Source organism: Rhinoraja longicauda, chromosome 35 (assembly GCF_053455715.1).
Source record: "Rhinoraja longicauda isolate Sanriku21f chromosome 35, sRhiLon1.1, whole genome shotgun sequence".
NCBI classification, from domain to species: Eukaryota; Metazoa; Chordata; class Chondrichthyes; order Rajiformes; family Arhynchobatidae; genus Rhinoraja; species Rhinoraja longicauda.
This window is the reverse complement of record NC_135987.1, coordinates 18,714,503-18,730,748: the sequence shown is the minus strand read 5'-3', so window position 1 is coordinate 18,730,748 and position 16,246 is coordinate 18,714,503. Positions and strand designations below refer to the sequence as shown.

General features: G+C 47.5%; 2 protein-coding genes across 3 annotated transcripts in view; one reads left to right on the top strand and one right to left on the bottom strand.

Annotated features, from left to right (window-relative positions):
- The window catches only part of cdhr1a (cadherin-related family member 1a), a 67,676-nt gene extending 66,445 nt beyond the window's left edge, over window positions 1–1,231 (bottom strand). For both annotated transcript variants that reach the window (XM_078428663.1, XM_078428664.1), the window contains exon 1: window positions 725–1,231. The gene's annotated coding sequence lies outside the window, so the exon portion shown is untranslated. The remainder of the gene's footprint in view (window positions 1–724) is intronic.
- Window positions 1,232–1,385: 154 nt separating this feature from the next.
- Window positions 1,386–14,590, top strand: LOC144609911 (ferroptosis suppressor protein 1-like). Its single transcript, XM_078428309.1, has 9 exons — window positions 1,386–1,507; window positions 4,001–4,182; window positions 5,196–5,311; window positions 7,411–7,530; window positions 8,546–8,638; window positions 9,270–9,378; window positions 10,709–10,861; window positions 12,788–12,988; window positions 14,241–14,590. The coding sequence occupies exons 2-9, from the start codon at window positions 4,008–4,010 to the stop codon at window positions 14,393–14,395; spliced, it is 1,122 nt and encodes a 373-aa protein (XP_078284435.1). The 5' UTR covers window positions 1,386–1,507; window positions 4,001–4,007; the 3' UTR covers window positions 14,396–14,590.
- Window positions 14,591–16,246: the final 1,656 nt, after the last annotated feature.

The window sequence follows — 16,246 nt, the reverse complement described above, 5'->3', positions numbered from 1 at the left end:
ATCTCCCCAAGGAAGTGTATGCGTCCACAAGGCTCTGTACTTCAATAAGGGCGTCCTCACTGGAATTGCATCTCATCCATAGCCCCATCTACAACCTCAGGGCCAGGCAAGGGCATTATTGACAGTAGGTGCCAACGTGCCCTAGCATGTCTTGCCTACTTCCAAGCGAGAGATATACCTTGCAGAAGTCTATATTTCTATTACATTTTACAATTGTGTCTGTTTCTACCACCTTCTCTGGCAGCACATGCCAGACACCCACCACTCTCAGTGCAAAACACTTGTTTCACAATTCTGCTTTATAATTTCCCCCTCTCACCTTAAACCTTTACCCTCGAGTCTTCACATTCCTAACCCTGGGAAAAAGCCTCTATTTCACCTCTGTCTCTCTACAAGCTTCTCTCAGGTCTTCCCTCAACCTCTGATGTTCTAGACAAACAATCCAAGTTGGTCCAACCTATCTTTATGGCTAATACCCTCTAATCCAGGCAGCAATTTGGTAAGCCTCTTCTGTGCTGTCTCCAAAGTCCCTCCCCATCCTAGTCGTGGTACCAGTTTCACTGTCGTCTACTGAGTTTCACTGGTTGTATAACTCATTGTCACCCATCCCACAACAAACATGGACCATTATGGGCTCCACCTTTCCTTGATCATGTTGCTGGCTTTGATCTGGGTTTTTTTTTTGCATATCTTTCATTCATTTGTTCTTTGTACTTTTTCATACCTCTCGGTTTCCTCTCCCGTGACTCGCAGTCTGAAGAAGGGTCTCGACCCGAAACGCCACCTCCTCCTTCTCTCCAGAGATGCTGCCCGACCCGCTGAGTATCTCCAGCTTTTTCTGTCTATCTTCGGTGTAAACCAGCATCTGATGTTCCTTCCCACAGTTCACCTATCCATGTTCTCCAGAGATGCTGCCTGACCTGCTGAGTCACTCCAGCACTTTGTGTCTGATGAAGGGTCTCTTTGCTCATTCCTTCTCTCCAGAGATGCTGCCCTACCCGCTGAGTTTCCCCAGCATTTTATGTCTGTCTGTCTAGTGTCAACCAGCATCTGCAGTTGCTTCCTGCAAATTACCTGTGTGTAGGAAAGTGTCTTTCCTAAGTGTAGGAAAGAACTGCAGATGCTGGTTTACATCGCAGATTGGCAGAACATGTTGGAGAGAAAGAATGGGTGACCTCTCGCGTGGAGATCCTTCTTCAGACCTACCCTATCCATGTTCTCCAGAGATGCAACACATGCGCTGCTGAGTCACTCCCCGGCGCTGTGTGTCTTTCTGCGTGTTTGTTAACCCAGCCTCTGCAATTCTTGGTTTCTCCCAATGCAACTGGACGTGAAAGGGGAGCCCGCTTGCAATTGGACCTTCGTGTTGTCGGAAATAGTCAAGGGGCGGGTTGAGTCCTGAATATCCACAGCGCCTCTACCCACAGCCAGTAGTAGAAGGAGGGTCGTCGGTTTCCTCCTGCTCTGGCCCCTTGAACAGTTGTCGTGGTGGGACCATCCAGCGGCGGTCAGTTAACATCTCGGAGAAGGATTCTCTCCTCTCCTCTCCTCTCCTCCCCTCCCCTCCCCTCTCCTCCCTCTCCTCCCCTAGCCTCTCCTCCCCTCCCCTCTCCTCCCCTAGCCTCTCCTCCCCTCCCCTCTCCTCCTCTCCCCTCCTCTCCCCTCCCCTCTCCTCCCCTCTCCTCTCCTCCCCTCTCCTCTCCTCCCCTAGCCTCTCCTCCCCTCCCCTCTCCTCCCCTAGCCTCTCCTCCCCTCCCCTCTCCTCCCCTAGCCTCTCCTCCTCTCCCCTCCTCTCCCCTCCCCTCTCCTCCCCTCCCCTCTCCTCCCCTAGCCTCTCCTCCCCTAGCCTCTCCTCCCCTAGCCTCTCCTCCCCTAGCCTCTCCTCCCCTAGCCTCTCCTCTCCTCCCCCCTCCCCTCCCCTCCCCTCTCCTAGCCTCTCCTCCCCTCTCCTCCCCTCCACTCTCCTCCACTCTCCTCTACTCTCCTCTCCTCTCCTCTCCTCTGTGACTTAAGGGTGAGCGTTTACGTGGTGCTTGTTATGGACTTGAACATTTCCACCAGTGAAGTGAAACTCACATTACAGCACGTCTACTTCCGCGTGTCAACAACAACTTGGACGCGAGTTTTGGGGACGAGTTTGCAAACCGGGCTTTGCATTTTTGCAAAATTGTTCCAACCAGTTGGTTTCAAAACAGCAACAACACAATAACAACAGCTCCGGCTATCCGGTTTTGGCTGTTGAGCTGTTTCTGCCAGCGACACTCAATGGACTTTTCCACCCAGTGGCTACAGATACTGACTGACCCCCACTCTGGATCCAGTAGAACACACAACACTGTGAACAGAAACATAGTGGGAAGACTCAGCGGGTCACGCAGAGAGAAGCTGAGTTCACCTTTCAGTTCGACAACCTTTCACTCTTACCAGAATGTTTAACTTTCTCTCTGATTGCTTGAAATTAACATTCAACCGATGGGCTGAATGGCCTCATTCTGCTCCTGATATGAAGGTAGACACAAAACGCTGGAGTAACTCAGCGGGACAGACAACATCTCTGGGGAGAAGGACTGGGTGACGTTTCGTGTCTGAAGAAGGGTCTCCAGAGATCCTGCCTGTCCCGCTGAGTTACTCCAGCGTTTTGTGTCTACCTTCGTTTTAAACCAGCATCTGCAGTTCTTTCCTACTCACTTCTGATTTGAATTTGTTTCCTATTATTGATATAAGGCAGTAAAATCCAATCCACGGAGACACAAGGAACTGCAGATGGTGGGATCTTGAGCAAAGCACAAAGTGCTGGAGGAACTCAGCGGGTCAGGCAGGGTCTGGAGAGGGGTCTGGACCTGAAACGCCGCCTGTCTATTCCTCCCCAGATGCTGCCTGGCCCGCTGAGTTCCTCCAGCAGTTTGTTTTTGTTTCGGATTCCAGCAGCTGACCCATGATTCTAAAATGTACTTTATCAACTGTACGCTTCTGGTAAGATTGTACGGCCCTGGTAAGACCATATCTGGAGTATTGTGTACAGTTTTGGTCTCCTAATTTGAGGAAGGACATCCTTGTAATTGAGGCAGTGCAGCATAGGTTCACGAGATTGATCCCTGGGATGGCGGGACTGTCATATGAGGAAAGATTGAAAAGACTAGGCTTGTATTCACTGGAGTTTAGAAGGATGAGAGGAGATCTTATAGAGGCGTATAAAATTATAAAAGGACTGGACAAGCTAGATGCAGGAAAAATGTTCCCAATGTTGGGGGAGTCCAGAACCAGGGGCCACAGTCTTAGAATAAAGGGGAGGCCATTTAAAATTGAGGTGAGGAGGAACTTTTTCACCCAGAGAGTTGTGAATTTGTGGAATTCTCTGCCACAGAGGGCAGTGGAGTCCAAATCACTGGATGTATTTAAGAGAGAGTTAGATAGAGCTCTGGGGGCTAGTGGAATCAAGGGATATGGGGAGAAGTTGGGCACAGGTTACTGATTGTGGATGATCAGCCATGATCACAATGAATGGCGGTGCTGGCTTGAAGGGCCGAACGGCCTCCTCCTGCACCTATTTTCTATGTTTCTATGTTTACGTTGCTTCAGCTAACTGTAAACTTTGTCTGGCAGTTGGGCGGGTAAGCTACTTTTGTCTGTGCCTTGTGTGGCTACTGCAGACCGATTACTTGACCGTTACAATCCTGCACTCTTCCGCGATGAATACAAGATGTCCACGATTGGAATATTGTCCCCTCAGTCATGGAGTGATACAGTGTGGAAACAGGCCCTTCGGCCCAACTTGCCCACACCGGCCAACATGTCCCAGCTACACTAATCCCACCAGCCCGCATTTGCCTCGCATCCCTCCATACCTGTCCTCTACGTAACTCCCAATTGATTATAATTGCTCATCGGAATCATTTTGCAATGCATCCAGTTTGTCTACTAACTAATATGGCTACTTCTGAACACATTTGGTAAAATATCTTTCTCCCCTGTCTCCGCCCCGATGTTTTATTTTCCCCAGGCGTGACATGGGAGGCACGGTGTCGGTGGACGAGGGCGTCCATGTTGTGGTGGTCGGCGGTGGGTTCGGTGGGATTGCAGCGGGGAGCCAGCTGAAGTCGGGCAAGATTCCATTCACGTTGATTGATGTGAAGGACGCCTTCCATCACAATCCAGGAGCCCTGCGCGCCTCGGTGGAAAGCGGTGTGTGAACGGCAAGGTGGCCTCATCCCTGATCCCTGTGGGTTTTTCACCTTTAGTTTAGTTTAGAGATACAGCGTGGAAACGGGGCCCTTCGGCCCATCGAGTCCGCACCGGCCAGCGATCCCCGCACATTAACACTGCCCTACACACATACACTGGGGACAATTTACACTTGTACCAAGCCAATTAACCTACAAACCTGTATGTATTTGGAGTGTGGGAGGAAACTGAACATCTGGGTGCAAACCCACGCAGGTCACGGGGAGAACGTACAAACTCCGCACAGACAGCACCTGTGGTCTGGATCGAGCCCTGGCCTCTGGCGCTGTAAAGGCAACTGTGTCATTGTGCTGCGCACATTTCGCAAAGTATTGCCTATCCCTCATTGCCCGGAGGCAGTCTGAGGCAACCATGTGGTATAACAGGAGCAGCCAGTTGGCCAGACCAGATAGCTGTGGCAGGTTCCCATCCCTGATGTGTTTGTACCCAACAACACAACCGGTATCGAGATTACGCAGGTCACGGGGAGAACGTACAAACTCCGTACAGACAGTACCCGGAGTCAGGATTGAACAAGGGGCACGGGTCTCTAGCGCTGTGAGGCAGCAACTCGACCACTGTGCCACCCGTTGTGTATTATCAATCTTCCACCTTGGCAGGCAAACAGAATTGACAGCTTGCAATATTAGATAAGAGATAAAACCACTTTCCACGACACTTCATTCTGTTAGTATTCAAAAACTCTTGAATACAGCTGTGAGTTTAACCACAGAGGGGGCACCCATAGCCGTCTGATATAGAAAATTGCAAAGATTCACTGTCCATTGAGCGAAGAACTTTCTCAACTAAACAAAGTTCTTGATTGTATCTCTGTGCATGTGGCAATACTATTCCACCAATGATCCTGCAAGATGCAGCACGGCTTCTTGTAACATGCTGCAAATGTTCTCTACATAGGAAACGTGAAAACATCCAATTTAAAAAAATATTACGTTACGATTTACTTTTGTCAGGATTTGCGAAGAAAACATTCATTCCATTCAAAGAAACGTTCGGAGAGAACTTCAAGCAAGGACGCGTTATTGACATTGACTTGGAACAACATGTTGTGGTTTTGGAGAGTGGAGAGGTAGGTACACTAAGTGCATTGGGGGTAAATGTGGAGGAAAATAACTGCAGATGCTGGTACAAATCGAAGGAATCGCAAAATGCTGGAGTAACTCAGCAGGTCAGGCAGTATCTAGGAGAGAGGGAATGGGTGACGTTTCATCAGTCTGAAGAAGGGTCTCGACCCGAAACGTCACCCATTCCCTCTCCTAGATGCTGCCTGACCTGCTGAGTTACTCCAGCATTTTGTGATACCTGGGGTAAATGTATTAGAGATAGTTTTGTTAACGATGAACTAGGGAACATTACCTTGTGCAGCACAATTTCGGTCGGGAATTAGATAATAATTTAAAAGTTACTTTGGAAATTGACAAGCAGAAAAAAAAAAGCTGTCTTGGATTTAAACAGTATAAGGGAACAAAAAATTATTTTCATGTGACCTCCTCATAGTAATCAGTCACCATCTATATAGTAAAACTCTCGTTTGTTTGTTCCTGAACTACAGCCAAAATGGTACACGATAGCGCGACAATTTTAGGCCCACCTTACTCACCGTTGTCCCTTTGGTGCCAATGGAAGAAGTTTCATTGAAATCGGTGTTATATTTTTAAAGTTATTCACATTTTAAAAGTTTAAATCTATCTCCCAGGGAGGGAGGGGGGAGGGAGGATCAGGGGGGTTGAGGGGGATGGAGTAGGGGGGAGGGGGGTTGAGGGGGATGAAGTGGGGGGGAGGGGAAAGGGGGGAGGGGGTTGGTTGAGGGGGATGGAGTGGGGGAAGAGGGGGAGGGAGGAGGGAGGGGAGAGGGGGAGGACAAGAAGAGGGTGCTGCACTAATTCAGGAGAGGTTTGGGCCCAATGGGTCCACTTGGTCTAGTGGTCTCTTAAAAACACAGCTGCTACTCTATCACTGGAGGCCATGAAACAGTCTTTAGTAAATTTAGTTGCAGCAAGAAAAATAAACTTATTGCCACTGAAAAGTCCATTTATTTTTGAAAATCCTGTGGGGAAAATTAACTTTGTTATTGTGAATCTGAAACACCATGATCCCCTTTCCTTATTGGGTTTTTTTAAACACATTTTCTATAACTCGTGATTCCTTAGTTTGCACAGTGACACGGCGGGTGGAGCTGCTGCCTCACAAGTACCAGCAACCCAGGGTTTATCCTGACCTCGGCTGCTGACTTTACACCGAAGATAGACACAAAATGCTGGAGCAACTCAGTGGAACAGGCAGCATCTCTGGATAGAAGGAATGGGTGACGTTTCGAGTCTGAAGAAGGGTCTCGGCCCAAAACGTCACCCATTCCTTCTATCCAGAGATGCTGCCTGTCCCGCTGTGTTACTCCAGCATTTTGTGTTTATAGAACGAGTGTAAATGTGTGATGGATGATCAGTGTGACTCGATGGGCCTGTTTCCCTGCTGTATCTTTTGATCAAAAACGCAACTCTCGCGTTACAGAAGAATTACCCGGGTCTAATTGATAATAATAATATATTCCTTTATTTTGTCCCACACCGGGGACATTTGCAGTGTTACAGCAGCAAAATAGATAGCAAGAGATCATTCATTATAAATAAAAGTAAAGACAAGGATAAATTGTCATCAATTTACTGTGTTTTCCTTAACTGTTACTGTTGACTAGTCTGCTGGGAGCAGTGCTGGTTGTGCAGTCTCACAGCAGCGGGAAGGAAGGACCTCCGATATCTCTCCTTCACACACTTGGGGTGAAGGAGTCTGTCACTGAAGGAGCTACTCAGTGCAGTGACAGTGTCCTGCATGGGGCGGGAGTCGTTGTCCAGCAGCGATGTTAACTTTGCCATCATCCTCCTCTCTCCCACCGCCTGTACTGAGTCGAGGGGGCAACCCAGGACAGAGCCGGCCTTCATGACCAGCTTGCCGAGTCTCTTCCCCTCCGCTGCTGAGATGCTGCTGCTCCGGCAGACCACTCCATAGAAAATGGCTGATGCAACCACAGTGTTGTAGAAGGTCCTTAGGAGTGCCCCCTGAATGTGAATTATTTTAACAATTGCTACAAAGCAAGAGTTGTTTTTGATTGAAAGATGGAGCATGGAAACAACGTGGGAGGCGGTGAGGCTAATTGTCTCTTCTGTTCTGTAGGTCGTGCATTATTCCCACCTCATCCTGGGAACTGGTAGCTCCGGCCCATTCCCTGGGAAATTTGGTGAACCAACCACGATGGAGAATGCCATCCAGATGTACGAAGATCTCGTAGAAAAGGTGATGTCACTTGGCCGTCTTGAAAGAGCATCTGTTTAAGCGAAAATCATTAACCTGTAATTCTGCTGCTCTAATCTGTAACAACTTTTAAAGAAACGTTGTGTATTTTTATAGAATCATAGAACAACACAAAACAGGCCCTTCAGCCCAACCTGTCCATCTTAGCTAGTCTCATTTGCCCATGTTTGGCCCATAGTGTCTAAACCTTTGCTATCCATGTACCTGTCCAAACACCTTTTACATGCTTTAACTATCTCCTCTGGCAGCTCATTCCATACACCCACCATCCTCTGCATGAAAAAGTTGTCCCTCAGCTTTATATTAAATCTATATAAATTTATATAAATTATATTAAAACATATGTCCTCTTGTTTTTGATTCTCCAACCCTGACTACATTCACCCCATCTATTCTCCTGATGGTGTTACACATCTCTATAAGACCACCAAACGCAGGCTCGGCGATCGTTTCGCTCAACACCTTTGCTCAGTCCGCCTGAACAAACCTGATCTCCCGGTGGCTGAGCACTTCAACTCCCCCTCCCACTCCCAGTCTGACCTTTCTGTCATGGGCCTCCTCCAGTGCCATAGTGAGGCCCACTGGAAATTGGTGGAACAGCACCTCATATTTCGCTTGGGCAGCTTGTAGCCCACAGGTATGAACATTGACTTCTCCAACTATAGATAGTTCCTCTTTCCCTCTCTTCCCCTCCCCCTTCCCCGTTCTCCCTCTATCTTCCTGTCTCCACCTATATCCTTCCTTTGTCCCGCCCCCTGACATCAGTCTGAAGAAGGGTCTCAACCCGAAACATCGCCCATTCCTTCTCTCCTGAGATGCTGCCTGACCTGCTGAGTTACTCCAGCATTTTGTGATACCTTCTATAAGATCACCCCTCAGGTTCCAAGGAATAATGTCCCAGCCTGCCTAATCTTTCTCTATAGCTCAGGTCCTGGCAACATCCTCGTAAATCTTCTCCGCGCTCTTTTCAGCTTCACGCCATCCTTCCTCTCTGCAGATACGGGCGGCTGCAAGGGTCGTTGTGGTTGGAGGTGGAGCGGCAGGTGTGGAAATGGCAGCAGAAGTCAAAACAGATTATCCTGCCAAAGAGGTGAGTGCACACAAGGAACTGCAGATGCTGGTTTACAAAGGAAAAACGCATAGTGCTGGCTGGAGTAACTCAGCGGGTTTGGCAGCATCGCCGGAGAACATAGATGGGTGATATTTCGTTGTTGGGTCCCTTCTTCAGACAGATTGTATTAGGGGGAGAAATCGGGAATAGAGATGTGGGCAATGCAAGTAGCATGGTTTAGATGTAGAAACAATGAACTGCAAATGCTTGTTTACTCAAAAGATCACAAAGTGCTGGAGTAACTCAGCGGGGCATGCAGCGTCTCTGGAGAACGTGGATAGGTGAAGTTTCGGGTTGGCAGCCTTCTTCAGCGTAGATGTTTGTAGTCTTTACATGAGACTGGAGGGGCACAGATGGGCTTCTCAGTGGCATATCGGGCAAAGCAGCTGCCTCACAACGTCAGAGGGTCAAATACAACACTTGAAGGATCGAGGAATTGTGGGGAACAGGTGGAGGAGGAGTTGGGGCCAGCTCTGACCAGCCATGATCGTATTGAAAGGTGGGACAGGCATGACAGACCAGGAGGTGGTTTACTCCTGCTCCTATTTTTTTCTCGTGTTTTCTGTTCTTTCACCACCAGAATTTTTTTTTCCTCGGAATTTATTTTCAGGTGACCTTGATTCATTCCAAGATTCCTCTGGCTGATGATCAGCTCTTGCCGAGTGTGAGGCAAGGGTTGAAAGAGATCCTACTGAGGAAAGGAGTTCAGCTTCAGTTAGGTACATTGGCTAAAAACCTGGCTAGATTTTGCGGGGGGGTGGGGAGAGTATGGGGAACCCTTATTATCTCAGCTTATTTGAAAATAGCAATTATAATAATAATAATAATAATAATAATAATATTCATTTATTGTCGTTGCAACGAGTACAACAAAATTAAAAAATAGCAATCCTGACGGTGCGTAAAACCATATATGCAATAAATGCAAAACAAATAAATACAAATATATTAAATACAAAAGTTTTAACAGTGTGACCTAGTGCAGAAAGTAGTGTTCAGTTCTCGTATGGCCCTGGGGTAAAAACTGTTCTTAAGTCTGTTTGTTCGGGATTTGATCGACCTGAAACGTCGACCAGAGGGCAGAAGAACAAACAGACGGTGGCCGGGGTGGGATGGATCTTTTATTATTTTGCCTGCTCTATTGAGGCAGCAATTGACTTTACTTGGCAGGGGGGTGGGGTGTGGAGAGGAGGAGGGGGGAACCCACACAAACGTGAAAACTCCACACCGGTAGCACCCAAGGTCGGGATTGAACCTGCATCTCTGGTGCTGCGAGGCAGCAACTCCACCATTGTGGAGTCAGTCCAGGACTGGGAATCTGATTCCAGGAGGGCCTCTTTTTAATGTTATTAGTTACCACTTATCCTTGCTTCTACTTGAGGGTGGGAGGGGCACAATCTTCCCCTCCCTGACACCACCCCTGACACGTCCCCTCATGTAAGTGTATAACATTCTGGCAACATCCTTGTGATTGAGTTATAGTCCTAGTTATACAGCACTGAAACCGGCCCTTCATCCATTGAGTCTGTACAATAGACAATAGGTGCAGGAGGAGGCCATTCAGCCCTTCGAGCCATCACCGCCATTCAATGTGATCATGGCTGATCATTCTCAATCAGTACCCCGTTCCTGCCTTCTCCCCATACCCCCTGACTCTGCTATCCTTAAGAGCTCTATCTAGCTCTCTCTTGAATGCATTCAGAGAATTGGCCTCCACTGCCTTCTGAGGCAGAGAATTCCACTGATTCACAACTCTCTGACAACCCAACCAGAGACCACCCATTTACACTAATCCTGCATGAAACCCACTTTTTATTCCCTCCCCCCCCCCCCCCCCCCCCCGATTGTAGTATTCACCCTTGTACAAGGGGCATTTTACAGTGACCAACTAAACTACCGACCAGCAAGTCCTTGGGATGTGGCAGTAAAGTTGAGCATGGGGAGCACGTGCAAACTCCGCACAGGCAGCAGGGCTTATCCCAATGGTGTGTATTTGACTGCGTTTTTGCATCGAGAAGCAAGTGAACTCTTTGTGCTGTTTTGCAATAGGACAGAGAGTCACCAATCTGCACGAGCTTGTCCTGAATGAAAAGCAGCCTGACATGAGAATTCTGACGGACAAAGGTCTAGAAATCACTGCAGACTTGGTCATCTGTTGTACTGGGATAAAAGTCAACTCTTCAGCGTACTCCAGCGTGTTCCGTAAGTTTAATTCTCCCCTTGTTTAGTTTAGTTTAGAGATAGAGCTTGGAAGCAGGCCCTTCAGCCCACCGAGTCCGCGCCGACCAGCCCATCAAGTCTAACACTATCCTACACACACGAGGGACAATGCACAATTTTTACCGAAGCCAATTAACCTACAAACCTGCACGTCTTTGGAGTGTGGGAGGAAACTGGAGATCCAGGAGAAAACCCACGCAGGTCATGGGGAGAACGTACAAATTCTGTGCAGACAGCACCCGTGGTCAGGATCGGACCCTGGGTCTCTGGTGCTGCGGTGTTGCGAGGCAGCAAATCTACCTCTGTGCCACCGTGCAGCCCCTTTTGATGCTCTCTAATCCTTGGCAAAAACTGTGCAAAAGTAGAATCCAAGCCTTGTACTATAGGTTTCCATTGATTCTGGTTAGAGTCGTGGAACTGCGCAGCATGAAAACAGGCCCTTCGGCCCACTTTGTCCATGCTACCATGTTGGCCTACTGAGCACGTTTCCCTGCATTCGGCCCACAGCCTTCCAATTGATAAATCCGTCCAACTGTATTTTCAAAGATCGCAGGCAATTTGTGAACATCAAGATTTGTTTATTTTTCTACCCTTTTTTGGTAATTTTGTTTGAATATTCCAATGAACAAGTTGTGGCGTGAGCAAAAATCAAAATAAATCATTTGCTTATTTGATGAGTGGGTAAACTCTGAGAAATGTGAGGTGTCTATCTGAAGTCCATTAACATCGAACAATCAGAACTTGCAGACCGCAGAAGCTGTAAACTCTTTCTAATCTGGCTCCACTTGCTCATCCCTCTTCACCTGCTTCCACCTATTGCCTACCTTACCCCCTCTGCCCCCCTCCCTCTCCCCCCCACCACTGCCTGCCCAACCTCTCCCTATAGCTCAGGTTCCCGAGCCATGGAAACATCCTCTTAAATCTTCCCCGCACTCTTTCCAGCTTAATGGCATCGTTCCCACAGCAGGACGCCCAAAACTGAATACAATCCACCAAATGCAGCCACATGCAGTGAGTTTGAATCAAGGATTCTCTCCACCACAGGTATCGGGGGCTATAGGGAGAAGGCAGGAGAATGGGGTTAGGAGGGAGAGATAGACCAGCCATGATTGAACGGCGGAGTAGACTTGATGGGCTGAATGGCTTAATTCTGCTCCTATCACTTTGCTGAATGATGAATGAACCTGCACCTTCTCCAACCTCATCTATTGTATCCGCTGCTCTAGATGTCAACTTCTTTACATCGGTGAAACCAAACGCAGGCTCGGCGTTCGTTTAGCTCAACACCTTCGCTCAGTCTGCATTAACCAATCTGATCTCCCGATGGCTGAGCACTTCAACTCCCCCTCCCACTCCCAGTCTGACCTTTCTGTCATGGGCCTCCTCCAGTGCAATGTGAGGCCCACCGGAAATTGGAGGAACAGCACCTCATATTTCGCTTGGGCAGCTTGCAGCCCAGCGGTATGAACATTGACTTCTCCAACTTTAGATAGTTCCTCTGTCCCTCTCTTCCCCTCCCCCTTCCCAGTTCTCCCTCTATCTTCCTGTCTCCACCTATATCCTTCATTTGTCCCGCCCCCCTGACATCAGTCTGAAGAAGGGTCTCGGCCCGAAACGTCACCCATTCCTTCTCTCCTGAGATGCTGCCTGACCTGCTGAGTTACTCCAGCATTTTGTGAAATAAATACCTTTGATTTGTACCAGCATCTGCAGTTACACTTTGCTGAATGATGCTCACGTGTCAGAAACAACCTTCCTCTCCCTTTCTTTCCATTTTGGGTTTTGACCCTGGCACTGTAGCGACAGATTTGTTTTGCCCCCATTGCATTGAATGCATGGACTCTTGTCCCCAAAATAAACAAGGTTAGTGACTGGAATGTGATTTTTGATTATATTTTTTCCCGGCAGACGATCAGCTTGCTGAGAATGGTGCACTGCTGGTCAATGAGCACTTGCAGATCAATGGGACGGAAAATGTCTACGCAATAGGTGACTGTGCAGATATCAAAGAGCCTAAAATGGCTTATCATGCAGGACTACATGCGGCTGTGGCTGTGGAGAACATTGTCAGGAGTCTGAGTAAAAAGCCTCTGAAAGTGTACAAACCAGGTAAGCACTGCAGATATTTTTAACCAAATCAATAGATAATAGACAATAGACAGTAGACAATAGGTGCAGGAGTAGGCCATTCGGCCCTTCGAGCCAGCACCGCCATTCAATGTGATCATGGCTGATCATTCTCAATCAGTACCCCGTTCCTGCCTTCTCCCCATACCCCCTGACTCCGCTATCCTTAAGAGCTCTATCTAGCTCTCTCTTGAATGCATTCAGAGAACTGGCCTCCCCTGCCTTCTGAGGCAGACAATTCCACAGATTCACAACTCTCTGACTGAAAAAGATTTTCCTCATCTCCGTTCTAAATGGCCTACCCCTTATTCTTAAACTGTGGCCCCTGGTTCTGGACTCCCCCAACATTGGGAACATGTTTCCTGCCTCTAACGTGTCCAACCCCTTAAGAATCTTATATGTTTCGATAAGATCCCCTCTCATCCTTCTAAATTCCAGTGTATACAAGCCTAGTCGCTCCAGTCTCTCAACATATGACAGTCCCGCCATTCCGGGAATTAACCTAGTATACCTACGCTGCACGCCCTCAATAGCAAGAATTGTTTGAATCTTAGCAGGAAAAGGGGGTTATGATACCATGTGGGTTCAGTAAGCTGAAGATGCCCTGGTCTGCTCTGTTGAGAGCATTGTGTCCCTTAGAAAGGACTTACCATCTTTCCTTGCCATCGGGACAGATGCTAAACATTAGCACAGGCGGCACTGAAAGTGGGTACGATTTACTGGGGGGGATTCCAGCATTTTTGCTTTTGCTTATCTTTATAAGATTGAATGCAAGTTGTTGTTAGAGAATTGCAGAGTCTGTAAGCTTGGAGTGGGGTTGGCCAGACTAATGCATTAGTTTAACATCAAAATCTTCAGTTCAACAACTTTAGACTCTCTCCATTCTAGCTCTAACTCCCACGCTAGGTAGTGTTAAAGATATCGCCACATGGTGTTGATGAACCATGTGCACAGCACAGTGATGCATACATTAGCACAGCTCCAAAGAACAGAGTTTGATGCAGCTTCCAGCCCGAAAATAGGACACAATGCTGATTCAAGTTTCCATCTCGGTCTCTGGAGATGTTGCAGCAAAAATGGCTAAGTTGTTATTCCTGCACCAGTAGCTGCTCCTATATCTTGTCGTTTTCATGTTGACCAATTTACCAAAGTCGTCCTGATCAGCCCTGCTTCCAGGAGGGAGACCGCTTTGCTTTGGAAACCCTTCACCTCTTTGGTATCTCTTCTGCCCTAGGTTCCCTCACGATGCTGTTGTCAATGGGACGGAATGATGGAATTGGTCAGCTTTATGGATTCCACGTTGGAAAATTTGTGGTTGTCCAGGCCAAAAGTAAAGATCTGCTGGTCTGGAAAAGCTGGAAAGAAATGGGTCAGACAGCACCTCAGTGAAACCCAAGTTCCTGTCCACTTTTCCCTTAGGTCAGAGAGGATCCTTATTCAGTGTCTTCAGTGATGGCTTTCAACCTGAACTGGTAAAAGAAGTCATTGCAATAGGTTTATAACATTGTGTCATAAAATAACACAAAAGCCATCGCGAATCAGTGGCTTTATATGGAGAAATCAACCTGTTTGTAAACATTATGTCAAATAAACTTTTCAAAATATCAATAAATGAATCTTTGACTTTGAAAAATGGTCATTTAGTTATTCAGCAAGATGTTTACTGATTTGTTTTTAAAAATCCATTAAAAATATGATGTAGTGTGTGAGTGGGTTACTTTTAGTCAGAATGTTACTTCAGCATAGCACAGGCCATTTGGCCCATTGAGTGTGTTGGCTCCTTATGGGGCAGTCTCTTTGGGTCCATTTTCCTGCTCCTTTCTTACTCCATTCTGTAAATATTTGTTGCATTATAGGTCAGATGTGTTGGAGTGGGTCCTATGGTTAAATGGATGTACTGTACAGGGATTGTTCAGGGCTGCCTTACAAATAAGAGCATCAACCTCCCTTGTACTGGTGCCACAGGGAGACTATTTTAAGACAGCCTTCCTTTAGACCAGCAGAAATGCAAAGTTGTCTACAAATTCCAGCTTCTAATAGAAAATGCCTAAAGTCAGCATCTATCTATATGCTAAAACTCTTGATTAATGTTTGATCCTGAACTACTGCCAAAACGGTACACGATAGCACGACAATTTTAGGCCCACATTACTCACCATTGTCACTTTGGTGCTAATGGAAGAGGTTTCATTGAAGTTGGTGTTATATTTTTGAAGTTATTCACATTTTAACATTTAACAACGTGACCTGGGTGTCATGGTGCACCAGTCATTGAAAGCAAGCGTGCAGGTGCAGCAGGCAGTGAAGAAAGCAAATGGTATGTTGGCATTCATAGCAAGAGGATTTGAGTATAGGAGCAGGGAGGTTCTGCTGCAGTTGTACAGGGCCTTGGTGAGACCGCACATGGAGTATTGTGTACAGTTTTGGTCTCCTAATCTGAGGAAAGACATTCTAGCCTTAGAAGGAGTACAGAGAAGGTTCACCAGATTGATCCCTGGAATGGCAGGACTTTCATATGAAGAAAGACTGGATAGACTAGGCTTATACTCGCTGGAATTTAGAAGACTGAGGGGGGATCTTATAGAAACATATAAAATTCTTAAGGGGTTGGAGAGACTAGATGCGGGAAGATTGTTCCCGATGTTGGGGAAGTCCAGAACCAGGGGTCACAGCTTAAGGATAAGGGGGAAGTCTTTTAGGACCGAGATGAGAAAACATTTCTTCACACAGAGAGTGGTGAGTCTGTGGAATTCTCTGCCACAGAAGGTAGTTGAGGCCAGTTCATTGGCTATATTTAAGAGGGAGTTAGATGTGGCCCTTGTGGCTAAAGGGATCAGGGGGTATGGAGAGAAGGCAGGTACAGGTTACTGAGCTGGATGATCAGCCATGATCATATTGAATGGTGGTGCAGGCTCGAAGGGCCGAATGGCCTACTCCTGCACCTATTTTCTCTGTTTCCAAATCTATCTCCTAGGGAGGGAGGGGGAGGAGGGGGGTTGAGGGGAAGGGGGAGGGAAAGAGGGGGGGTGGAGGGAGGGGGAATGGGAGGGGGGGTTGAGAGGAGGAGAGGGTGCTGCACCAATGCAGGAGAGGTTTGGGCCCAACGTGTCCACTTGATCTAGTATATATATAAAAATCTGCAAGGTCATTTCAAAGCCTTAAAGCCCATCTCAAAATCAGGGTCATTTGCAGATTTACCAGTAGAGGGCCACAGTGCTCATAATTTAAAACTCAACTACA